This window comes from Felis catus, chromosome B3, assembly GCF_018350175.1.
Source record: "Felis catus isolate Fca126 chromosome B3, F.catus_Fca126_mat1.0, whole genome shotgun sequence".
NCBI lineage: Eukaryota > Metazoa > Chordata > Mammalia > Carnivora > Felidae > Felis > Felis catus.
In genome coordinates, this window is record NC_058373.1 from 83,922,596 (window position 1) to 83,950,470 (window position 27,875).

General features: G+C 36.9%; 1 protein-coding gene across 1 annotated transcript in view; it reads right to left on the reverse strand.

The window, feature by feature from the left end:
- The window catches only part of SNX6 (sorting nexin 6), a 61,165-nt gene that overhangs the window by 15,832 nt on the left and 17,458 nt on the right, over positions 1 to 27,875 (reverse strand). Inside the window, exons 5-10 of the mRNA XM_023255655.2 lie at positions 25,438 to 25,559; positions 23,314 to 23,437; positions 15,161 to 15,256; positions 13,346 to 13,451; positions 3,882 to 3,957; positions 1,168 to 1,207 (exon numbers count right to left, since the gene is read on the reverse strand). Of these exons, the coding sequence (XP_023111423.2) occupies positions 1,168 to 1,207; positions 3,882 to 3,957; positions 13,346 to 13,451; positions 15,161 to 15,256; positions 23,314 to 23,437; positions 25,438 to 25,559 (564 nt within the window). The remainder of the gene's footprint in view (positions 1 to 1,167; positions 1,208 to 3,881; positions 3,958 to 13,345; positions 13,452 to 15,160; positions 15,257 to 23,313; positions 23,438 to 25,437; positions 25,560 to 27,875) is intronic.

Here is a 27,875-nt window from a genome sequence, read left to right on the forward strand (position 1 = left end):
TCCTTTCCCAGGTGTAGACCTGCACTATGGTCTGAAGTCTCTTCATGTCTATCCTGCTCCTCCCTCTTTGTTCTTCCCAATGAATCTCTTGCATGTTTAATCTCATCTTGACATTTACTTCTGCAAAAATACTAACTCATAAAGCTATTCTGTGATAGTTCCCTATTCTTTTGATGTAGACACACAGGAAACAACTGTATCTTCCTGGAAAATGCTCATGTGTACAAATACCAAAAGTGAAATAATGGGCTTTCGGGACCCTTCACTACAACAACATTTATGTATTTAATGATGGTTTCCTTTGTAAGAAAATAACTCCTTTTCTTTTACTTATCTTCACTATCTATTACTCAATTGACAAAGTCACGTTGAAATCAGATTTCTACAATGGACTAGCACTTCCAATCTCAGGTAAGTGCCATTAAACACATAATAAACATTTCACTCTTCTCTGAACTTCATCAAAGTGTTTTAATATTATTGTATCTAAGACTAATCCCTGAAAATCAAGACTACATCAGTATTAAAGCATTATTGCTATTTAACCTTTTTTGCAGTTGTGTATTTGCCTCATATTGTTAAACTCACTTTTTTTTTTTAAATATTTATTTTTAAGAGAGAGAGAGCGTGAGCAGGGGAGGGGCAGAGGGAGATGGGGACAGAGGATCCTAAGCGGGCTCTGTGCTGAAAGAAGCCAGCCCATTGTGGGGCTCAAACTCATGAACCCTAAGATTATGACCTAAGCTGAAGTTGGACGCTCAGTTGAGTCACCCAAGGACACAGATATAACTTGCTTTTAAACCAGTGTGTCAAGGGGGATCAAAAGCAATGCAATCTTGGTAAAACCATAATAAATCTAAAACTTTCTTCTAGCATACAAAGCCCCAGAAAAAGACCATTCTTCATAAAAGTAAACCTAGTCTCTATAATGAACATGTTCTCTGATCAAGAATATGAACTTTTACAAATACCAAAAGGCCATAACAACAGCAACAAAAAAAAATGAGTTTCCTGAAAAACAACTTACTATTTTCAAATCTAAGTCTGTTTCTTCATCCTTCTGAAGTAGAACTCATCTTTCTCAACAAAGTTAAACACAATCATAACAGGTTAAACAGTACTGTATGCAATGATTTAGACTCCCAAAGGTTAACTGATAGTACTTACTCTGGTTTTATCAAATAGTTCTGAAACTTTGAGAAAAAACCTGGAAGGGAAAAATATTTCATCAGAAGCCAGCTCTAAAATGATTTTCCAAGTCAAATGTTGAGAGAATATGCCCCCAAACTGTATTAATAACGAACACTGTTATCTCACTACAGTAATATTTGATGGTCTCGTTCAATGCAGACTTCATTTAGTTCAACATCTCTGTACTTCCACCCATATAACAGATAACTTGGAAACTGTTGTTACAGAAAATCTTACCCTTTCAAAGTAACAATCTAAGCCATATATTTATTAATTTCTAACTTTTTAAAATTCAATTTTTTCCCTAATCTCTATACCCAATGTGGGGCTTGAACTCACAACCCCTGGATCAAAAGGCACATGCTCTACCAACTGAGCCAGCAGGCACCCCTAAGCCATACATACATTTAAACAAAAAAAAATTTTTCCTTACATTCATTAATATGCCACATAATACTAAATAAAGCCCATGATTTCAAAATTCTTATAGAAGTACAGAACAATCAGATCCAAAGAGACAAAAGGCTGATTTAAAAGGAAAACACTAAGGCTGGAACAGCTCTTGAAGTTATTTGATAGTTATGTTTTAAACACCTTCAAATAGAGCTGCTTTGTTTTAGAAAATAACAGAAATGAGTAAGCAATTTGTATCTCAAAATTCATGTTCACTTTTAACTAAATTGCCTATCTCTCAATGGTGATACCAACTAAAAAATATCCCAATGCACAGCTTTTTAAAAGAGTATTCTGTAAAATATGTAATTACTGGTGACGTTATAACTGGATGAAGGCAAGTGCTATTGAAAGCTAAAACACTATTTTATGAACTTTGTTTTACTAAAAAGAACTTGCTTGACAGGTTTATGCCCAGTTACACATGGCAAGGTTGACTTTTTCTTCTTATCAAAGACTTACAAATCCTTTTTTTTTAAATTATGTTTATTCATTTTTGAGAGACAGAGAGAGACAGAGTGTGAGCAGGGGAGGGGCAGACAGAGAGGGAGACATAGAATCCAAAGCAGGCTCCAGGCTCTGGGCTGTCAGCACAGAGCCTGATGTGGGGCTAGAACCCACGAATTATGAGATCATGAACTGAAGTCAGATCCTTAACCGACTGAGCCACCCAGGCACTCCAAGACTTATGAATTCTTAGGAAAGGTAGCATGTTAATTAATGTAAGCCATATATATATATGTATAGTACCTTGCTTTGCTGAAAAACTTGGATCTTTGGATCTTACAGGTCTACTAAGACAAGATACACTAGAAAAAAGATTCAAGGATGTGGTTTAGAAAAAGGCATAAACTAGGAAAATAGTTTTGCCACTTAAGTTTGAAAAAAAAAGTTTGGATTATTTTTCAATAAACAGTTGTGTTTAAACAATATTATAGGAAAAACTAAAATTAACCATGGTTAGATTAATGTGGAAAGCTAACATAAATTAAGTAAGGGACAGCTGTGTAAGCAAACATTCAGAGAGTATTTCCATACTAACACATACAACAGCTACGCTCTGGTCACCCTAGGACTACCCTGAGATTCACTAAACTTAAAAACTAAAACTAGCCTCTCTAAAAAGTATAAACTAATACCATCATATTTTACTTTAAAAGTCAATTTGGCCTCCAAAGAAATACATACATACATATATATACACTGTATATTCTAATTTCAGAACGTTTATTTATAATAAACTTCATCAAAACCTAAGAACATTTTGACATAAGTTCTGTGTCTCTTCCTTACACATACACACACGTCAGCCAATTTTCATCAAATAACACTTTGTAAATGTTAAAATATATATTAAAGTCAATTTTTATTTTTCAGATTTTCTTTTTAAATGTTTATTTTTGAGAGAGAGAGCATGTGAACTGGGGAGGGACAGCGAGAGAGGGAGACAGAGGATCCGAAGCAGGCTATGTGCTGATAGTAGAGAGTCCGATGTGGAGCTTGAACCCACGAACCGTGAGATCATGACCTGAGCAGAAGTCGGACATTTAAACTGAGTTCCCTAGGCGCCTCTATTTTTCAGATTTAAGAAATAAGAGAGAAAGAGTAGAGGAAAAAATAACATTGATCCAAGTTTATAAAAAAGTTCCTTATTACTGATGTGTTTTGATGAAGATATTCTAAATGCCTGCTGGGTCAGGCATTCTACATGCCCAGGCTGCTAGCAAAATATTTCTGTTTTATTTAATGTTTTAAAACTTTTTTTTTTTTTTTAATTTTTTTTTTTTCAACGTTTATTTATTTTTGGGACAGAGAGAGACAGAGCATGAACAGGGGAGGGGCAGAGAGAGAGGGAGACACAGAATCGGAAACAGGCTCCAGGCTCCGAGCCATCAGCCCAGAGCCCGACGCGGGGCTCGAACTCCCGGACCGCGAGATCGTGACCTGGCTGAAGTTGGACACTTAACCGACTGCGCCACCCAGGCGCCCCAAAACTTTTTTTTTTTTAATGTTTATTTTTGAGAGAGAGACAGAGTGTGAGCAGGGGAGGAGCAGAGAGAGAGGGAGACATAGAATCCAAAGCAGGCTCCAGACTCTGAGCTGTCAGCACAGAGCCCAATGCAGGGCTCGAACTCACAAACCATGAGATCATGACCTGAGCCAAAGTCAGACGCCTAACCAACTGAGCCACCCAGGCGCCCTGTGTTTTATTTAATGTTTTAAATCAGAATCCTTACTTGCATATATCTGTAGAATCCTGAGTTCCTAAAGCATATAGCGAAGAACCAATCCTATTGTAATCATCTGCAGCACCTATGGAAAAGATTGTTAGAATTTCATATATTTGTTCATTGATTCAAAAATACTTATTGAGCATTCACCTGCTAAACAAATGTGTATACAGTATGAGATATTCCAAGTCTGGTGAAGGAAATGACAATAACTATAATTTGATGGAATATTATATCATAATATTCTATCAGAAGTAGGTAAAAACTACTTTGGGAGCAGGGGAAACCTGAGTAAGTTAGGGAAGGATTTATAGACACTACCGAGTGAGTCAGAACTTGCAGGATAAGAAAAATCTTTACCAGACAAAAGAGGGGAGAGCATTCTGGATGAAGGGCAGAGCATGGATACAGGCTAGTAAGACATAAAAGAACACAGTATATTCAGACAGCCTTCTAGAAAGAAGGCACTACAAGGATACAGAGGGGAGTGGAAGGAGTTGAAGATGGAAAAATAAATTAGAGGTATCTTGGAGGGAAAATGGGTTTTTGGATGCCATGATAAAGTTTGGATTTGATCTTATAAGAATGGGTGTTATTAAACATTTAAAAATAACAGTAGTGGTAAAATCAACCACTGCCTGGAATAAAGACTAGAAGTGGAGAGACACAGAAGGCAGAGCAACCAACTAGGAAATTTTTGGGTCCAATACTGATTGTTAGGATCAAAGTAGCGAAAATACTGACAGCAGAGAGGAACAACAAGGCTGGAAGATATTTAGGAAACCTAATAGGTAGGATTTACAATTAGGAAATCCTAATAGGTAGGATTACAAACAGGAGACCTGAGGTAGGAAGAAAAATTATGGAGCTTGGGAAGCTACACGAATGGTGGTAGCACCATTACCCTTAGGTGCTAGGAAGCAAAGTATTCAACTTTAGCACAATACTCTTCCTATTCCTAGCACTCACCCCCAGGACAACTTGTTGAAAAAAGATTACTTGTTTCAGAAAAAGTGCAATGGTTAAGCTCATGGTCCTGGGACCCAATTTACCAGCTATATGACCTTGAGTTTATCACTTAACTTGTGAATGCCTTGCTTTCTTCATCTGGAAATGGGGATAATAATGGTACCAGTCTTATAAAATTGCTTGGATTAAGTGAGTTAATCAATGTTACTATATATATGGCACAAAGTGAATATAGTACTATATAAATGTTTGCTATTATTAATGAAATCCAAGATGTGTACTTTGTATGGAAATTTCCACTTATCCTCAGTAGTATGTTTATAAGGTTTTAGTGTGTTTATTCTTTAACAAAACAGTAATCCTTACATTATACTTTATATGTTGTACAAAGTTATATTCAACAGATAAGGCTGAGATTTGGTGACTATTTACTTAGTGTTATTCAGAAACAGATCTATTCTGGTATCCTTCATAAAGATACTTAGAATACAAATTTTGGACTCTGAATAGGAACTTCTATATGTGAGACTTTTCACTATTAACCTAAAATTTTAAGTTAAAAAATCACATAAAGGTTGGTTTATCAAGGCAGGTATCAAAAATGATTTGTGTCCAATATCACATACAGTAATATTTTATACTTAAAATGACCCTGAAATTATTTATTATTATTTTTAATATTTAATTTTGAGAGAGAGAGAACGAGCAGGGGAGGTGCAGAGAGTGAGAGGGAGACACAGAATCCAAAGCAGGCTCCAGGCTCTGAGCTGTTAGCACAGAGCCTGACACGGGTCTCGAACCGTGAGATCATGACCTGAGCCAAAGTCGGAGGCTTAACCGACTGAGCCACCGAGGTGCCCCTGAGATTTCTTTTCTTTCTTTCTTTTTTTTTACATTTATTTATTTTTGAGAGACAGAGAGAGACAGAGCACAAGTGGGGGAGGGGCATAGAGAGAAGGAGACACAGAATCCGAAGCAGGCTCCAGGCTCTGAACTGACAGCACAGAGTCCACACGCGGGGCTCGAACTCACAAACCATGAGATCATGTTCTGAGCCTAAGTCAGACACTTAACCAACTGAGCCACCCAGGCGCCCCCTGAGATTATTTTTTAAGAGCAAGAAATTCCTGTCTCCTAGTATCTGGCTCTGAGAACACTACCCTTTTTGGCTATTACATCATTATACGATCACAGAAAATAAGCAAACTGCCTTGATTTTATATACATCACAGTGAGGCTGAAAAGCTTAGTTTTTCATAGTCCAGGCTAGTTAAGTTCATGCGTTGTGAAAAAAGTTTTTCTTTATAATTTTGTAATTATGTAATAATTATAATTTTGTAAAATAGATTCGCCATCATCTCTTCTACAAATACTGTTCCATTTGGCCAAATAGAATAAATAAGAATTATGTTATCTTAACAGATGACTCTCTACCTTTATAGTTCTTTATGTTTCCATAGCACAAATATATACCTCTATTAAAGGACTGACTACAATACACTGTAATTTTCTGCTTTTCATATTTCTGCAAAATTTCTGCAAAATTATTAATTGCCGAAGGGCAAAGACTATATTTTCTTCATCTTGAAATTACCAATGCCTAACATTATGGTTGGCAAACAGGCCAATGTTTATAAACTATTTTATTTTTTACTTAATTTTATTTATCCTATCCTATCCTATCCTATCCTATCCTATCCTATCCTATCCTATCCTATCCTATCCTATGCAGGTCCACGCCCAACATGGGGCTTGAACTCATTACCCTGAGATTAAGAGTCATAGATTCAGGGGTGCCTGGGTGGCTCAGTCAACTGAGTATTACACTCTTGATTTCGGCTCAGGTCAAGCATGAAGTCTGCTTAGAATTCATTCATTCTCTCTCATTCTCTCTCTCTCTTTCTGCCACTCTCCCCCTCTGGTGTTCTCTCTCTCTCTTAAAAAAACAACAAAAAAAGAGTCGTATGCTCTACTGACAGCCAGCAAGGTGCCCCTGAGCTAAATAACTTTAAAACAATTTTTAAAGTACAGTAGGATTCTATTTTATTTTAATTTTTTAAAGGATTTTATTTTTAAGTAATCTCTTCATTCAATGTGGGGCTCAAACCTACAAACCCTGAGATCAAGAGTCGCATATTCTACTGACTAAACCAGCCAGGCACCCCTAATAGGATTCCATTTTAAATAATCAAAAATAAACTTAAGGATACTCCTAATTATTACAACTAACACTAGTATATATACCATTTCATATTTACAAAGTTTTTCTTTCTTGAGGGGGTACAGGCGAGGCCTGGGGGCTCCAGCCTGGTCCAGTTGGTGGAGTATGGGGGTCCCCAGGAAAGCAAACAGGGTACTGCTGGAGCCCCACAGGGTGCACTATGTGACTCTGGGTGTGTAGAGGGAGTAAGTGCAGGTCTTGATGGAGGGACAGGGAGAGGACAGACTAGGACAAAGTTTCTCTTAACAGAGGAGTAAAACGTGTGAGATAACTCATCTTAATGTCATTTTATAAACAAGGGAACCAGTATAATACCAATTAATTATGTGACTTGCCCAATGCTCTAGAGCAAACTGGTAATAAATCTAGGAAGGAATTCAAGCTTCCCACACTTTATAGTTCTTAAGTACTGAACAAGCAAATATAAATAACTACTTCCTTAGAAGAAATCTATAAGTTACAAAAATAGAATAAAATATAAAAATAACTCTTAGCCTTCTCCAAAGAATGACACAAGAATAGAAGGTATCAAGCCAGAGACTTTATTTCCTTTCTGTTACAGCATGTAACAGTACTCCAAAACAGAGGTTCTTATTTCTAGGTACCAGCTGAACTGTCTCTATAACAGAGGTTCTCAAATTTTTTGGTCTAAGGACTCCTTTACACTCTTAGAAATTATTGAGGATCCTAAATAATTGTGTTTATGGGGGTTATGTCTATCAATATGTACTGTATGTTTTTTAAGTAAAGCAAAATGATTAAAAGTGTTAAAATCATAGTTAACATAAGTAATATTTCAAATGAAAAACAACTATATGTATTTTTAAATTAGTGAGCAGAGTGACACTATTACATTTTTGCAAATTTTTTGTGTCTTTATCTTAATAGAAGACAGCTGCATTCTCTTACCTGCTTCTGCATTCAATCGTAATATTATAATACACTGCTTTTGTTCAAATATGTGGAGAAAATGCAGTCTCAAACAGATATGTAGCTTTATTTTCAGACAATTGTGGATATTCTTTTTTAAAAAAATATTTTTTAATGGTTATATTTATTTTTTTTTTTAATTTTTTTTTTCAACGTTTATTTATTTTTGGGACAGAGAGAGACAGAGCATGAACCGGGGAGGGGCAGAGAGAGAGGGAGACACAGAATCGGAAACAGGCTCCAGGCTCTGAGCCATCAGCCCAGAGCCCGACGCGGGGCTTGAACTCACCGACCGCGAGATCGTGACCTGGCTGAAGTCGGACGCTTAACCGACTGTGCCACCCAGGCGCCCCGGTTATATTTTTTTTGAGAGAGAGACAGACAGACAGAGTATAGCAGCGGAGGTACAGAGAGAGAGGGAGACACAGAATCCAAAGCAGGCTCCAGGCTCTGAGCTGTCAGCAGAGAGCCCGACGCGGGGCTCGAACTCGTCAACTGCGAGATCATGACCTGAGCTGAAGTCGGACACTCAACCGACTGAGCCATCCAGGCGCCCCGTGGATATTCTTCTTTGATACCACCCCAAAACTCAACAAATAGTAGTTTCTTTAAGAGTTAGTTGTAATGACATGGATGGAACTGGAGAGTGATATGCTAAGTGAAATAAGTCATACAGAGAAAGATGATACCATACGTTTTCACTCTTATGTGGATCCTGAGAAACCTAACAGAAGACCATGGGGGAGGGGAAGAGGAAAAAAAAAGTTACAGAGAGGGAAGGAGGCAAACCATGAGAGACTCTTAAAAACTGAGAATAAACTGGGGGTTGATGGGGGGGTGGGAGGGAGGGGAAAGAGGGTGATGGGCATTGAGGAGGGCACCTGTTGGGATGAGCACTGGGTGTTGTATGGAAACCAATTTGACAATAAATTTCATATTAAAAAAATAGTTGCAGTGGGGAATCTAAAATCATATCAATAAACTTTCTAAGCTCTATTACATTAAACTCCATTGGTATAAATAAGTGATATTAATCCCAAGATCATAAAGTTGGTTTAACATTTGAAAATCAATCAATACATAATAGACTAAAAGGAAAAAACGGGATTATCTGAACACTGTAGCTGCAAAAAGAGCATATGAAAAGAATCCAACGCTCATTCCTGATTTAAAAAAACACACCTCTCAGATAAATTTATAAGACAATTTTTTCACCCTGATAAAAAGTATCTAGGAAAAACCTACACCAAACACCATAATTAATGGTTTAAGAATGAATGCCTTCCCCATAAACTAAGGAACAAGGCAAAGATGCCTATTCTCACCACTTCCATCCACACTGCACTGGAGCTATAGGTATAGCTTCAGTACAACGGGGCAAAGAGAAGAAATAAATGGAATCTAAATTGGAAACAAGTGTAATTGTTTTTATTGGCAGATGATCATCTATGTAGAAAATCATAAGGAATCTACAAAATAGTTACTGGAACTAATAAGTGAGTTTATTTAGTAATATTGCAAGATACAAATCAATACAGAAAACACACTGTATTTCTATATATTAGCAAAGAACTAGAAACTGAAATGTAAAAAACACATCATTTATGATAGCATCAAAAAATAATTAGGGATCAATTCAACTAAAGGTGTATAAGATCCTCGGACTTCAAGCTGTATTACAAAGCTGTAATCATCAAGATAGTATGGTATTGGCACAAAAACAGACACTCAGATCAACGGAACAGAACAGAGAACCCAGAATGGACCCACAAACATATGGCCAACTAATCTTTGACAAAGCAGGAAAGTATATCTGATGGAATAAAGACAGTCTCTTCAGCAAGTGATGCTGGGAAAACTGGACAGTAACATGCAGAAAAATGAACCTGGACCACTTTTGCAGCAACCTCTTACTCAACGCATCTCCAGGGGCAAGGGAAACAAAAGCAAAAATGAACTATTGGGACCTCAACAAAATAAAAAGCTTCTGCACAGCAAAGGAAACAATCAGCAAAACTAAAAGGCAACCGACAGAATGGGAGAAGATATTTGCAAACGACATATCAGATAAAGGGTTAGTATCCAAAATCTACAAAGAACTTATCAAACTCAACACCCAGAAAACAAATAATCCAGTGAAGAAATGGGTAAAAGACATGAATAGACACTTCTCCAAAGAAGACATCCAGATAGCCAACCGACACATGAAAAAATGTTCAACATCACTCATCATCAGGGAAATACAAATTAAAACCACAATGAGATACCACCTCACACCAGTCAAGAATGGCTAAGATGAACAACTCAGGCAACAACAGATGTTGGCCAGGACGCGGAGAAAGAGGATCTCTTTTGCACTGCTGGTGGGAATGCAAACTGGTGCAGCCACTCTGGAAAACAGCATGGAGGTTCCTCAAAAAATTAAAAATAGAACTATCCTATGACCCAGCAATTGCACTACTAAGTATTTATCCAAGGGATACAGGTATGCTGCTTCAAAGAGGCACATGCACCCCAATGTTTATAGCAGCACTATCAACAATAGCCAAAGTATAGAAAGAGCCCAAATGTCCATCAATGGATGAATGAAGAAGATGTGGTATATATACACAATGGAGTATTACTTGACAATCAAAAAGAATGAAATCTTGCCATTTGCAACTATGTGGATGGAACTAGATGGTATTAAAGCGAAATTAGTCAGAGAAAGACAAATATCATATGACTTTACTCATATGAGGACTTTAAGACAGAACCGATGAACACAAGGGAAGGGAAGCAAAAATACAATAAAAACAGGGAGGGGGACAAAACATGAGACTCTTAAATATGGAGAACAAACAGAAGGTAACTGAAGGGAGGGGGGATGGGCTAAATGGGTAAGGGGCATTAAGGAATCTACTCCTGAAATCGTTGTTGTACTACATGCTAACTAACTTGGATGTAAATTTAAAAAAATAAAAAATTAAATTAAAAAAAAAAAACGGTGTATAAGACCTGTACAATATAAGTTAAAAAACATTGCTGAGAGAATTATAAGGAAGACCAAACTAAAATGGAGAGAGATACTATATTTACGTATCAGAAGAGTCAATATGGTTAAGATGTCAATCTTCCCCAAACTGACCTACAGATTCTACACAACCCCAAAATCCCAGACAGCATTTGTGTACAAAGTGACAAGCTAATTCTAAAATCGATATGAATTGAAATATGTCAATCAGAAGAAGACAAATCCCACACGATTTCACTCATACGTGGAATTTAAGAAACAAAACAGATGAACATATGGGAAAGGAAGGGGAAGAGAAGAGAGGGAAACAAACCACAAGAGATTCTTAACAATAGAGAACAAACGGTAGAGAGTAGACAGAGGGAGGTGGGTAAGACATGGGCTAGATGGGTGATGGAAATTAAGGAGGGCACTTGTGACAAACACGGAGTATTGTAAGTAATGAATCACTAAATTCTACTCCTGAAACCAATGTTGCACTGTATATTAACTAAGTAAAATTTAAATAAAAAAATAAAATCCATATGAAAATGTAAAGAACCTAGAGGGGCCAAAAACAACTTTGGTAAAGAAGAAAAAAGCTAGAAGATTTATGTAAGAAGGGATGTTCAACATCATTAGTCATTAGGGAAATGCAAATTAAAAATTAAAACTACACAGAGACATTACTGACTTATGAGAATGGCTGAAATGAAAAAGAATGAGTATCCCTGTTGGAAAAGATGTGGAGCAACTGGAACGCTCATGTACAGCTGGTAGGAATATAAAATGGTACAATCATTTTGGGAAAAAAGTGGCAGTTTTTTCCAAAGTTTTTAAAAAGTTAATTATACATTTACCGCATGACCTGGTCACTCTTTCAGGTATTACCCAAGAGCAACGGAACCACATGTCCATACAAAGACTTACATATAGATGGTTCACATCAGCTTTATTTATAACAGCCAAAAGCTAACAACAAGCCAAATGTCCACCAATAGCTGAATGGATGAACAACTGTGATATATCCATACAATAGAATAATACTCAGCAATAAAAAGGAATAACCTCTCGATACACACAACATGAATGAATCTCAAAATAATTTTGTTGAATTTCAAAGCCAAATAATAAAGAGTACATATAGTATGATTCCATTTATATAAAATTCTAGAAAATGCAAACTAATCTACAGAGACAAAAAGCAGATCGGTGGTTTCCTGGGGACAGGGTGAGAAGGAGGGATTACAGAGGGCTATAAGGAAACTTGTGGAGGTGATAGATATATTAATTATCTTGGCTGTAGTGATGATTTTACACATATGTCAAAACTTATCAAATTGTATACTCTGAATACTACAGCTTACTGATATCAATTTTTACCTCAATAAAGATGTTAAAAAACCCCATTAGCCTATCTTGAACTTTGAATGAATCTTTTACATATGTGATTTTGTAACATCATGTATTTGATCATTTAGAAAATATCGGTTCAATGAATGATGCAGACCTTCCAAATGTTGATGCACTTCAGTATACATAAACAGTATCAAAAATTCACATATTCCCATCAATCTCCTCCCTCAGACCAGTCTTTAATTATTGGGAACCAAGCTCATGGGGATGGATACAAGTTTTCCAAAATTCTACTTATTGCTGGAAAGCTTGACTTTTATCATTGTCAACAAATACTGTCAGTTGTTTTCCTTAAAGTGACAGGGTCACTTAATTTTTAAGAAAATGTCTACCAAATACTCAACTATGAATAATCATCATTTGTCCACTATTCTCTCAAGTAAAAATGGGGTTTTATGAAAAAAGCAACTAGTTTAGTTGCAACTCAATCACTAAAATGCTTTTCTAGAGAGAACCATCATATGTAATCAAAGTGCTTTACACATACCTCCCATCATCCAGATATTAAAAAATGTGAACCCAAGGGAAGCGATTTATTAATTAATAATTTTTACTGCTTCATCAAGGACATCCTTAATTGAAAAATCTGTTCTAACTGCAAATGCACTGTAGAAAGAATACAGTGACTATTAGCATAATTTGGTGCTACTGCCCTGGTGTCTGCTAAGGCATCAGTAATTTTATCCACCATGGCTTTTGCATTATCAGTGTAAATATCAACATGGTGAAAAATACAAAAAGCATCATGGATTATTATGAAGATAGTTTTTACCTCACAGACTTGCTAAAAATAAAAAGAGCCCTAGGGTCAAGGCTTCACAGACCAAAGTTTGAGAACCATTGTTCTATATCAAGACTTTTACAAACTGTAAATAAAATAACAACTTTATAATTATTCCATTAAAAAAAGGTAAGCTTTAGCCACAGAGAAAAAAACCTTACTTTTGTGGGATCTTGTCATCCTATCAGATTTAGCAGATGCATCCTTAACTCGGTTATGATATTCTAAAAGAAATGTTCGTTCATGCTCAAAGAAATCATCTACGTCCTATGGGATCAAAAGAAAATGTAATTTTTTCACTTATTTGCTTTAGTGTAATACATAAATCACTTTACCATTATAATACAAAAAACCAGTAAAACAGCACAGCTATCCTCTAATAATCAGATGTTCTACTGATTTCATCAGTAACTTCAGAACCCCACATCAGGCTCTCTTCTGTCAGCTCGGAGCCTGCTTTGGATCCTCGGTCCCCACCTCCCTCTGTCCCTCCTTTGCTCATTCTCTCTCTCTCAAAATAAATAAATAAACTTAAAAAAATTAAAAAATAAAAAATAAAAATACTTTCCTCCTTTCTAAAATAGCAATCAGTTTTTGAAAAAGCAGCAGTTGAAATGATATAAGACCCACATCAACAGAACACAAGGAAGAATCAGTGCTGACAAAATGTCCTTTAAAATTTGTAATACATATGTACCACTTTCCTTGACTGTTAAAATGGGATAAACCATCCAACTTGTAGCACTGAAGATTAAATAAAGTATGTGCTACCAAATATCACACTGTAAATGTTCAAAAAAATTAGTTACTACTAATCATACTCAATACAGAGCATTAAATGGAAGGAAGCAGGGTTCTTATTAGAAAGTAGCCACGGCATATGCAATGTCAACATACCAAGTGACCCATCTCTGAAAACCAAAGTATAAATCAAATGAATAGTACTTTCCACCTAAGTTTTACTGTAGATGTATCTATAAAAACAGGTAATGATGACAAAGCTGCATCATTTATCTCTTTCTTAGTGTTTGTTTCATAATGTAATACTTAGGTGTTATTTATTTATATATTTAAAATTTTTTTAATCTTTATTTATTTTTTTAAATGTATTTTATTTTATTTTTGAGAGAAAGAGAGCACTAACGGGGAAAGGGCAGAGACAGAGGGAGATACAGAATCTGAAGCAGGCTCCAGGCTCCAAGCTGTCAGCACAGAGCCCGATGTCAGGCTTGAACTCACAAACCGTGAGATCGTGACCTGAGCGGAAGTTGGATGTTTAATCAACTGAGCCACCCAGGTGCCCCTAAATTTTATTTTTATTTATTTATTTAAGTAAGCTGTATGCCCAATGTGGAGCTTGAATTCATGACCCCGAGATCAAGAGCCTCATGCTCTACCTGAGCCAGGCACCCCAAGACAAGACTAAAACCTCAAAGAAGCTCTTCTAACTCCAGATCTGAACCCAAGTCTTCCCCTAACATTTGTAAGACCAAGGGCAAATGTACAAATGGAGCCCCGCTTCGTGCCCCACCCTGCAGCTCTGTAAGGCACCTAAAGAAACCTCAGATGTATGTAACAGGACACTCCATTCTGCACATTGACCTTCCCTGTGCCTTCCCTTTCCCCAGCTGACCCATGGTCACCCTTGATTACCCACAGAAGAGGAAGACTTGGCTTCAGATTTGGGCAAAGAAATACCGGGTTCCAGATACTTCAAGCATGGTCTAGTTTGGAAGGAAGGGGTATGTGCTCCAGGTGGGCAAATCCCCTTGGACTGCAGAACTCTCGCCCGTTGGGAGAAGGAAGGGCTCTAAAGAGTGGATTCCAGGGCAGGGGGCCCAGTTTCTCAGGCCTAAGCATTCTACTATTCAAACTTCTCTTTTACTCCAATGGTCACCTGCACATCTGAAATCTCTATCTTCTTAAAATAAGTGGATTCTTAAACCAATACCTCTGTTAATCAAATAAAATCTTACCTTTACTCCTGAAACAATTACTCCATCTGCTGATTTAACCATGTTTTTAAAGAAATCTTCAAGTTTCTCTTTTTTATTTTTTCCTCTCACACTCAGCTGAAAGAAAGGTAAACATAAGTTGGCAATTTTTTTCTTTTTTAGATTACATATGGAAAGTAATGCCTCTTTCATTATTATTTACCACTTGCTGCACCAGGGTGTCCCATAAAGGAATAGCCCATCTAATTTCCTTATCTACTACCATGGTTTCAATGCTCACCATTATATAAATGATTCACAAATCATGATCACTACCACTAAGCTCTTTCCTGAATCTTAGATTCTATTTCCATTTGCCTAGATCATATCCTTATAAATGGAAATTCTGCTAACCTCACATTAGACTAAAGCAGTATTCATTATAATCTAATCTCCAAAACTTTCCTTTTCTTGGTTCTCCCTATTCATGGTCCCTCCTTCATGGTCCCTCCATCCAACCAATCTCTCAGATTCCCACATGTTCCCTAAAACCCCCTAAAACCCCATTAAAAATCTTGAAATAATCTACAACTTCTTTTTGTCTCTCAAAGCTCAAATTCTACCATCAAATGTCTGAAACTTGTCCCTTTCCTTTCTCACTGTCCTAGTAAAAATCCTCATTATTTCTTGCTTAACTACCACATTAGACTACTAGTTAACATCTCTCATTTCTTCAATCCAATCCATTCTGATGAGGACTTCCAAAATTAAATTTTGAGCATCTCCTCCCTACTCAATAACTTTATAGAGTTTCACAATGTTCAGAGAATAAAAGCCAATCCCCTAGGCATGGTATTCAAGACTTTCAACAATCTGGTTCAATTTACCTTTGTACTCACCACCAAACCCCCACAGAACCTTATGTTCCAAATAGTTCTCAAAAGAAGCTCTAAATGCTTAGGTTCCCCTGTACCTGAAATAATATCTCTCTTCCCACCAAAAATTCTATTCAGACTTCATTAAACATCGAAATTAAAACACATTCTCTTCATGAAACCTTTCTAAACTGCTGTATCTTTAGGCCTCTGAATGCACTCTGGGTGTTTTTCAAAACTGTGTTCTTATATTAACTAATTCACTTATTTAAAAAACTATTGACAAATGTATATTACAATCACGCACTGTGCTAGGTGTTCAGAAAATAAGGATGATTAAGAGGTGGTCCATACTCTATAAGAGTAATTTATGGTGCAGAGGAGAATCTAGAGAAACATATGATTAAACATAGGGTGAGCAGTACAATGTTAGAGGAATCCATACGGCACTTCGAGAACACCAAGGGAACTTAATACAGATTTAGAAAATGAGAAAGGTAAGACTGGAGGTTGAAAGACCAGTCAGAGGCTGTTTCAATAACCCAATCAAGGGTTATAAAGGTCAGAACTAATCTTTAGGTCTGGTGATAGAAGGAAGTAGACACATTCCTAATATAGTAAGAGAGTAGAACAGACAGGATTTGGTGTTTCCTAATAGAAATAGGGAGCAGGGGGATGCCTGAGTGGCTCAGTGAGTTAACTGTCCAACTCTTGATCTCAGCTCAGGTCTTGATCTCGGGGTCTGAGTTCAGGCCTCAGCATGGAGCCTACTTAAAAAAAAAAAAAAGGAATAGGGAGTAAAGTCATGAGTAATTTTTAGGTCTTAAGAAATTGGAAGGTGCTGGTATCTTCTTTGAGACAGAGAACATAAAAGAAGACCTGCATTTAAAGAAGAGCTCAAACAAGTGATACAGATTTATAAGTTAATAGATATAAAAGTACCTGCAGCCATAGGAGTCAATGAGATCACTTCAGAAGAATTTAGAGTTAGAAGTCTAAAGGAACTTCTAAATTTCTGGAGAAATCAGTGAGGAACCTTGGAAGGATCCTATTTAAATGAATGGATATATGGAGGAAAAAGCTCACAAAGGACACTAAGAAGGAGCCACAGAGTTAAGAAGGAAACTCAGAACAGATCCCAAAGATCCAGAAGTACATGGGATCCAGGATAGCTAGAAAGATACCTTTGTCAAAGTGGAAAGGCACAATGTAATATACTATATTAGTAGAATAAAGGACAAAACCACATTATCATCTCAATAGCTATACTTTTTCATAATAAAAACACTCAACAAACTAGGAATAGAAGGGAACTTCTTCAACTTGATCAAGAGCATCAATGAAAACCCCACAGTTAACATCATACTTAATACTGAAATAGTGAATGCTTTCCTCCCAAGATCATAGACAAAACAAGGATGTCTGCTCTTGTCATTTCTATTTTACAATGTACTGGAGATTCTAGCCAGGGAAGTTAGGCAAGCAAAAGAAATTAAAAGTTGTCCAGATTGGAAAGGAAGAAAAAAAAGAAAAAAAAAAAAAAAGCTAATATATGCATGTGGCTGCCAAGACAGATGAGGGTTGTGGGAGACACGTGGAGTTGTGGGATTTGATCTCTGATTGGCTTGTATTTCCTAGTGAACAAGGTCATTTTACATCAAGGAGGAACTGCTGCAAGTTGAAATTAGCTTTTATGGAAAATGGGAGAGAGCTGTTTGAAGTCATATATAACCTTGTTATAAATGATGGAGCAGGCAATCTAGGCTACATGAGAACAAAGTAAAGACAAAAGGGCTGCTAACAGGGTCAAAATGCAGAAGAGATCAAGTGTCTAGATGTACCAGAATCAAAGAACAATCAAAATATGAATAGGGAAAAACAGAGCTGTCTATGTTTGGAGTCTATTAATACTAGGGCTTAAGAACTCAGATATGAGGCAGGGTCCTGGGTTATGTCCACTGATAAGGCAGCAAGAACTGAACAGACATTAGGGTGTTGAAGAGGTTATATATTTACTCTCCTCTTAAGTAGACTCAGACTATACCTAGTAGAAACAGAGAAGGTATACAACTACTTAAGTAAGGCACTGAACATTAAAGGCAATCACTCCTTACAACAGCAACTATTTCTCAAACAACTCAATGCTAGAATAAGCTTTTCTAGGCCTCCCAGCTGCCTGATGGCCTCTTTAGACTTTAAGACACCCTAGCTCTACTTCAGCAACTTATCAGTCCCATGGCTCTCTGAAACTTAGAAAACAAAACAGCACATGCAGATTGCTTTTCCTGCCCCACTGAAGTATGTAAAGATCCATGAAACAGCATTAGAACAACATTGAGAAAAACCTCTTAGTTTTGGGCCTATAATCTCCTTCTTTTTAAAAAACTTTTTTTGTATTAGTTTATATTTCGAGAGAGACGGAATGAGAGAGCAGGGGAGGGGCACAGAGAGAGGGAGAGAGAATCACAAACAGGCTCCACACTGTCAGCACAGAGCCTCATGCGTGGCTAGAACCCACCAACCATGAGATCACGACCTGAGCTGAAACTGAGTCAAATGCTTAACCAACTGAGCCACCCAGGCATACCTTTTCTTCTTCTTCTTCTTCTTTTTTTTAATTTTTAACATTTATTTATTTTTAAGAGACAGAGAAAGATAGTGTGTGAGTGGGGAAGGAGCAGAGAGAGAAGCTGTCAGCGCAGAGCCCGACACGGGGCTCAAACTCACGGACCGTGAGATCATGACCTGAGCTGAAGTCACACACCCAACCGACTGAGTCACTCAGGTGTCCCTTCTTTTTTTTTAATGTTTGTTTATTTTTGAGAGAGGGAGGGAGCACAAGCGGAGGAGGGGCAGAGATGGGGACAGAGGATCTGAAGCAGGCTCTGCACTGATAGAGAACCCAATCCTGGGCTCAAACTCATAAACTGTGAGATCATGACCTGATCTTACTTAACTGACTGAGCCACCCAGGTGCCCTGGGGCCTATAATCTTCTATAACCTGTTAATATACTTGCTATTAATTAATGATTAAAAAATATTTGCAAACCACTCTCCTGTCTTTTTAGAGTTTCTCCAAAATACCATGTGCTGGTATTAAAAGGGTTATTATAATGCATGACATCATTATCTCTATTAAGCATATATTAGTGGGAGGAAGAAAAAGAAATCTATATTGAAGGGAGAAAATTTATGAAACCTTAATTTTTTTCCAAAGCTATTTATAAATCTGATCTAAACAATCAATAATCCATTTGACAAAATACAGCATCCATTCTTAATAAAAACCCTCAACAATGTAGGGATAGATGGAATATATCTCAACATCATAACCATATATGAAAGACCCATAGTTAATATCCTCCTCAATGGGGAAAAGCTGAAAGCCTTTCCTTTACAGTCAGGAACAAGACAAGGATACCCATTCTCATCATTACTATTTAACACATTATTGGAAGTCTTAATCTCCGCAGTCAGACAACAAAAAGAAAAGGCACCCAAATCAGCAAGGAGGAAGTCAAACTTTCACATGATACTCTATGTAGAAAATCCGAAAGACTCCACCAAAAAATTGCTAGAACTAATACATGAATTCAGCAAAGTCACAAGACATAAAATCAACATGCAGAAATCTGTTGCATTTTTATACATTGATAACGAAGCAGCAGAAAAAGAAATCAAGGAATTGATTCCATTTGGAACTGCACCAAAAACATACCTAGGAAAATAAACCTAACTAAAGAGGTAAAAGATCTGTACTCTGAAAACTATAAAACACTTATGACAGAAATTGAAGAGGACACTAACAAATGGAAGAGCATTCCATGCTCATGGATTGGAAGAACAAACGTTAAAATGTCAATACTACCCAAAGCAATCCCCACATTTAATGCAATCCCTATCAAAATACCACCAGCATTTTTCTCAGAGCTAGAACAAACAATCCTAAAATCTGTATGGGACCACAAAAGACCCTGAATAGCCAAAGCAATCCAAAAAAGAAAAACAAAACTGGAGGCATCACGATTCCAGATTTCAAACTATATTACAAAACTGTAGTCATTGAGACAGTATGGTACTGGCACAGAAACAGATACATAGATCAGTGGAACAGAATAGAAAACCCAGAAATGGACCCACAACTATATGGTCAACTAATCTTCAACAAAGCAGGAAAGAAATCCAATGAAAAAAAGACAGTTTCTTCAACAAATGGTGTTGGGAAAAGTGGACAGCAACATGCAGAAGAATGAACCTGGACCACTTTATTACACCATACACAAAAATAAATTCAAAATGGATGAAAGACCTAAATGTGCGATAGGAAACCATCAAATTCCTAGAATAAAACACAGGTAGCAACTTCTCTGACCTTGGCCAGAGCAACTTCTTACTAGACACATTGCCAAAGTTAAGGAAAACAAAAGCAAACATGAACTATTGGGACTTCCTTAAATAAAAAGCTTCTGGGGCACCTAGGTGGCTCAGTCGGTTAAGTGTCAGACCCTTGATTTCAGCTCAGGTCCTGATCTGATGGTTGGATCGAGCCCTGCATGGGGCTCTATGCTGAGTGTGGAGCCTGCTTGGGATTCAATCTCCCCTTCTCTTTCTGCCCCTCCCCTGCTGATGTTTTCTCTCTCTTTCAAAAATAAACTTAAAAGGCTCCTGCACAGCAAAGGAAACAACCAACAAAACTAAAAGATAGCCTACAGAATGGGAGAAGATATCTGCAAATGACATATCAGATAAAGGCTTAGTATCCAAAATCCATAAGGAACTTACCAAATTCAACACCCAAAAAACAAATAATCTAGTGAGGAAATGGGCAGAAGACATGAACAGACACTTTTCCAACGAAGACATCCAGATGGCTAACAGACATATAAAAGATGATCACCATCACTTATCATCAGGGAAATACAAATCAAAACCATGATGAAATACCACTTTACACCTGTCAGAATGGCTAAAATTAACAACATAAGAAACAGCAAGTGTTGGCAAGCATGCAGAGAAAGGGGGAAACTCTCTTGCACTGTTGGTGGGAATGCAAACCGGTGCAGTCACTCTGGAGAATAGTATGGAGGTCCCTCAAGAAACTAAAAATAGAACTACCCTATGATCCAGCAATTGCACTATTAGGTATTTACCCAAAGGATACAAAAATACAGATTTGAAGGGGTACATGCACCCCAATGTTTATAGCATTATCAACAATAGCCAAACTATGGAGAGAGCCCAAATGTCCATCAATTTATGAATGGATAAAGAAGATGTGGTACATATATACAATGGAATATTACTCAGCCATCAAAAAGAATGAAATCTGGCCATTTGCAATGATGTGGACGGAGCTAGCATATATTATGTTAAGTGAAATAAGTCAACCAGAGAATGACAAATCCCATATGATTTCGCTTCTATGTGAAATATAAGAAACAAAATAGATGAACATATGGGAAGAGGGGGGAAAGAAAAGTGAGGGAAACAAACCACAAGAGACTCTTAATGACAGAGAACAAACTGGGTTGACAGAGGGACGTGGGTGGGAGATGGGCTAGATGAGTGATAGGTACTAAGGAGGGCACTTGTTGGGATGAGCACTGGGTGTTGTACGTAAGTGATAAATCACTGAATTCTACTCCTGAAACCAATATTGCACTGTATGTTAACTATAAAATTTAAATTAAAAAAAAAAAAGTTAAAAAACCACCACCTTTGGGGCGCCTGGGTGGCGCAGTCGGTTAAGCGTCCGACTTCAGCCAGGTCACGATCTCGCGGTCTGTGAGTTCGAGCCCCGTGTCAGGCTCTGGGCTGATGGCTCAGAGCCTGGAGCCTGCTTCCGATTCTGTGTCTCCCTCTCTCTCTGCCCCTCCCCTGTTCATGCTCTCTCTCTCTCTCTGTCCCAAAAATAAATAAAAGTTGAAAAAAAAAAATTTAAAAAATAAAAAAAAACCACCACCACAACTGGAAAACAATCAATAATCTTTCACTTATCATTTTAACAAATACTTATTTTACATCTTAATTGTCAGCCATTATTCTAGTATATGTGCTGCCGAAGCGAGCACTGTCAGCCATTATTCTAAAGCAGTGAGGATACAATGGTGTAAAATTCAAGCCTTGCTTTCAGAGAGCTTACATTTTAGTAGAGAGGACAGATAATAAATACATAAACATTTAAAATACAGACATATAATTTCAGGTAGTACTAAGGGATTTGGCAATGGGACAGAGTACACAGAGCATGAGGCTCCTCTAGCTCAAGTGGCCTTGCACTGATAATACTCACTGTATGCCTAAGCTGCTCTACCAATTATTATTAAGGTTTTGGCCAAGGCCATGAATAAGGTTAAGCAAAAACAAACACATAAAAGTAAAAAAAGTGATGACAGCATTCTATCATGTGTTCTTTGGCAACCCAGTCACAAGTTATTTTCAGCTTCTTATAATTCATGACATAGCCAGAATTTTTTACAGTTCCTAGTTGTAAATGACCACATGCCAGTATCACATACCATATTTACACTTGTGAAAGTATCCAGGCTTAAAATGCTGTTTCTGTGATCCTGAGTTACTTCATACCCTTTCAAAAAAATGTGTTCTCTCTATTGTTAGACTTAGGATATTTTATTGTCATGTCTACTAAAACCAAACCAGAAGGGCAAATTTATATACATAAAATTCTTTCATCTTGATGTCAACTTATAAGCAAATAAGCACTATGCTACATTTGTTTTCTGCTAAAATTATGAGTTAATCTTGTCATTCAAATATAAATCCCAAGATCTGTATCACCTATCCATTAAAAAAAATTTTTGCCAGTACTATGAATGAAGAAATCTTTAAAGCTCAACCACATCAATTTTTCTATTTGCACTGTAACAGAGTTTTCAGGCAGGGAAGGAGGAAGATTAGGAGCAATTGGCACTGAAAAAGGTCAGTTAAACAGATCAAAAGGCAATGATTAACCCTAAAGTAATCTAGAATTCTTTAGCTCAAGCACCTCCCTGGAATTTCAGAAAACTTCAAACTCAAATTTAGGAAACAATCAAGTTGATAATCCTATTTCTTAAGAGGTTCACAATTCAGGATGAAAATCAATGTCCCATGCAGTAACATGATTTAGCCTCATTTCTTCAATTTCTTCATTTCTTCTCTAGTTGTATTGAAATACTCTATTACCACTAAAAAAAATGTAATTTTACACTACCTTGAAAAATAAGAACATTACAAAAAAAGGGTTTTTTCTAACTACTCCCTGCCTTTTACAGTGACTCTAAAAATAAACCTTGATTACTGCTTTAATCAATACTCACATCTTGATTATATTCCAAGAAGACATGGAAATTTAAGTCTTTTCTCAAAATAGGATGTGCTGCCACACGACATAGGAATACTTCATGCATTGCAACAGTCTTCTTGAATATTGCCAAATATTCACTAGAAACAATACACATAATTAAAGGTAAAACACTGCATCAACTAGAAAATAGTCTGTAACAGTTTTCAACAAATACTACAAATTATTCTAAATGCAAAATTAAAGATACAAATATATAATCCATGTAAACAAAGGTTTTAGTTGAACTGTTAATAAAATGTATAAAATCCAGCTCTGAAAAGACTTCATGCTAGTTAATAGTATTTATTATATTTAAATGTTAATATTTTTAAGTTTTATGAACTTTTCTTCCTATGCAAGTTGATGTTAAAGATAACTATAGGGGTGTTTGTTTTCAGCTCCAGAGAAAGTACACTACAAATTATTTGATACAATCTTTATGGATCAATTTCTCGATAATTACTGCTTTTAAATACCTGTGTACAAAAAAAAAATCTAAACTCAAACCTCAGTAAGCATATTTTCAACATTAATAATTATTTTCATCTAATGACCCAAACACACAAGAAAAAAAGCACACCACAGAGAGACTAATTTTTGTCATTACAGTGGAAAATTATGTTTAAAATATTTTAATTTCATCAGTGAATCACAGTGATCATATAGTAATATACGTCAGTTTGAAAAAAGAAACACTCAAGGAAAAGGCCCAATATTCTTGCTTCAACTACGTGCAAGGAGGATAAATTTTACATACCAGCAAACCAGCAGGACCAATGTTGGGAGAAGTTTGATCTCTGTGAGGGTAGTCATTCAGTGAAGACAAAAAAGAAGGATGCAGAGGATGGAGGTAGCAGTAGAATAAACCCAAGGTTCTCTGTTATCCAACCCCTAACCAGACCACAAAAGAATCATGATCAGGGCCACTGGAAAACCACAGATTCTTTAATATTAATGTGCTCTGCTACTTTCCAGTTTTCAGTCTTATAACTATAAAAGTATGTATCTCTGTCTCTCAGACTATTGCTTGCACCCAGCATGGACAAAAATCTTAAAATATGTCACCTTACACTTTGACAAAAAAGATCTACTTTGCTAATTTATCTTGTCAAATGAGTTTAGCATTCTGAAGAGGAGTCTAGTAGCCAGGTGCATATATGCTTAAAAACTGAAACTAAGTGGAAGAGGAGAAAAGGAAATGAATGAAGAGGAGAAATGATCAGAAAAAGAGTGATGGAGGTGATGATGATACAAGGGAAAGTGTTTACCTGTACTGCTCTCAAAATACAGAAAACAATATCCTGTAAATCTAAAATTACTTCAAATGTCTAATAAGAAGGGAAAGATTCTGCATTTTCAGCAAATATGCTAAACGCAAAACAGAAGTTATCTCCAGTTTTTTCAAAGATTTAATGCATTTCTAGTATATGTGAAACTAATAATCATTTAATGAAAAACATTTTAAAACTACTCTCCTTTTACTTTGCTCCTATTCTTTTCCCCTTAGCCAGAAGCCATAGGCAGAAAGAAAGAGGGCAAAAATTAAACACAGACACAGCCATTTAGACAGGTGCACGCATGCACACACATGCGTACACACACACATACACACACACACACACACACACACACACACACTTTTTAAAAAAGAAAACAGAGTATGTGCAGAGTTGCTCGGTGCATATTTCTATGAGAAACAGAAAACAGAAGTTTGGGTAGTATGCACACATCGAAAAAAGAAAACCAGGTTGGCAATGACTAAGGCCTTGTAGATAAAAACCAAAACAACTTATATTCTGCTTCAAAAAGTCCTATTTCCCTTTCTACTATTTTTAAATAAAGTTTTGGACCCCCCATTTTCAATTTTCAGTGTCTATTTAAAACATTAATTTAAAGAATTTTACAATGTAGGCAATTATTCTATAATTTTCCTGTAGGCTCTGATCATGATCATTAAAACTGGTTGTTTGGCTTAAACCTGCATCTTTCAGAAAGGGTCACTGTGGTGAAATGATTAAAAGGATGGGATATCAGAGAGCACAGAAAAAAGGCATTAAAATAAGCACAATTAACAAAACCAACAACAAAAATCACATACGCTTCCAGTTCCTGTTTCATCTTTGTGAATTCTTCCTTTGTCATGGACCCTTCTCCTTCTCCAAGCTTCTGTAGTTTTTCCCTTGAAGCATCGAAGTCAGGTCTTGGTGGTGCTGGTGGGATCTGTAAGAAAACCAAATCACTAATTTTAAAGACTTTTAGTTTTCACAGCAACTGTACTACTGCTACCATAAAAGACTGTGTCTGGGGGAGCTAAAGACATCTTGAATGAACATGGCACCAGGAATATCTCAATTCAGATTAGAAAATTTGATTAGGTCCTTTGCACAAGGAAGAAATATGGCAGAGCACTATTTTCTAGTATTAGAACAGTAGTTCCCAAACTTTAATCTGCAGATTCCTATGTGGCAACCTAGAGTCTTCAAATGTATAAACACATTAAGCTCTGACTATACACTAAATTAATATGCATACCAATTTTCAGAAGTATGTAAATAGTTTGATCAAATACAAACATATATTTTTAAATTAATGAATTCATAGTAGCTTTATGCTATTCTATGTTTCTTAAATTCATGGATGCCAACAGTACAATCCAGCAAGGGATGTTAAAAAGGGTTCCTTAACTGGAGGAGTGCACCAGAAGCATAGAGCACGGACTTAAAACCAAGACAACAAAACAGAGATTAATGACTAACCTCATTCCATTCACTCACAGTAAGGGGGTGAGTAAATACTTATCTTAAGTAAAAATATAGTATCTAGAAGAGACATACCTTTCAAGGGAAGGATAAAAGAAAAAAGTTTACCTTAAAAGGAAGGGCTTACAAATAAGAATTGTTAAGGGAAAATGATGGGAAGCAAAGAAAGCAAGAAGAAAAGATAAGTAGAGGAAAAGTTAAAGAATGAATACAAGAAAAGAGTTATGCTTGAGGAAAGCAATAGGGAAGGAAGCATCAAGTACAGCTAAGCACATATTCACATCTACTATGCACCAGGCATGATACTGAACAATGTGCATATAAAGATAAACAAGACATGGTCTTGGGTGCCTGGCTGACACAGTTGGTAGAGTATGCAACTCCTAATCTTAGGGTTGTGAGTTCAAGCCCCATGCTGGGTGTAAAGATCACTTAAAAATAAAATCTTGGAGCAGGGGCCTGGGTGGCTCAGTCAAACGTCTGACTCTTGATATTGGCTCAGATTGTGATCTTGCAGCTGTGAGACTGAGCCCCTCGCTGGGCTCCTGAGCATGGAGCCGGCTTAAGATTCTCTCTACCTCTCTCTCTGCCCCTCCCTTTTTCATATGTATGTTCTCTCTCTCAAAATAAATAAACACTAAAAATAAATAAATAGGGGCACCTGGGTGGCTCAGTCGGTTGAGCATCCGACTTTGGCTCAGGTCATGATCTCAAGGTTCGTGAGTTTGAGCCCCACGTCGGACTTGCTGCTGTCACCCTTTCAGCACAGAGCTCCCTTCAGATCCTCTGTCCCCCTCTCCCTGCTCCTCCCCCACCTGCATTCTCTCCAAAATAAGTAATTAATTATCTATCTATCTATCTATCTATCTATCTACCTTAGGGTGCCTGGGTCCTGGGTGGCTGAATTGGTTGAGCATCTGGCTCTTGATTTTGGCTCAGGTCATGATCTCAGTGTGATGGGGTCAAGCGCTGTGTCAGGCTCTGTGCTGAGCATAGACTCTGCTTAAGATTCTCTCTCTCTCTCTCTCTCTCTCTCTCTCTCTCTCTCTCTGCCCCTCTTCCTTGTTCCTGCTAGCTAAAATAATTTGAAAAAAAAAAACAACAACAACAACAAACTTTTTTTATATGTGATTAAGTATTTTTTTACTTTTCTTTATTATTTTTTAAGATTTACATCCAAGTTAGTTAACATATAGTGTAATAATAAAAAAAATCTTAAAAAAAACAAGCAAAGATGGTCTTGATCTTTGAGGAGTGTTTAGTCTATAGAAGGAAATAGTAAGAAAATGCCATTAGACAAGATGAGGAAGAAAAGGTGGAAATAAGATGGGAAGAGAAGAAGGAGTTTCCAGTTTGGTGAACACACTGACATGCTATGGAGGTGGAAGGTGGTATACCTGGAGAGGGCATGAAAGTTATGCCCCAACCCCGATCCCTGTACCTTGTCCTATGCATCTTTGGGCTGTCTGGTTGTATCCTTTATATAAACAGGTAATTTTTTTTAAAGAAAAAAAGAAAAAAATGTACGGCCAGTGGTCAACCAAATTTTGAGTTACACAAAGAAAAAGCAAATGACTGAGGAGGAGTAGCCACAAGGATGGAATAAGAATCAAGTCAGGATAATTTCAAGGATATCAAATGAAACTAAATTTCAGGAATCTGAGTGTGGACAATGGCTATCTGGTACATACTTAGATTAGATGACTTCTTAAGGTACCTCCAACTCTAAGTATTTGTCTACCTAAGTGTTCAAAACCAGTATGGTTTGTAACATCCC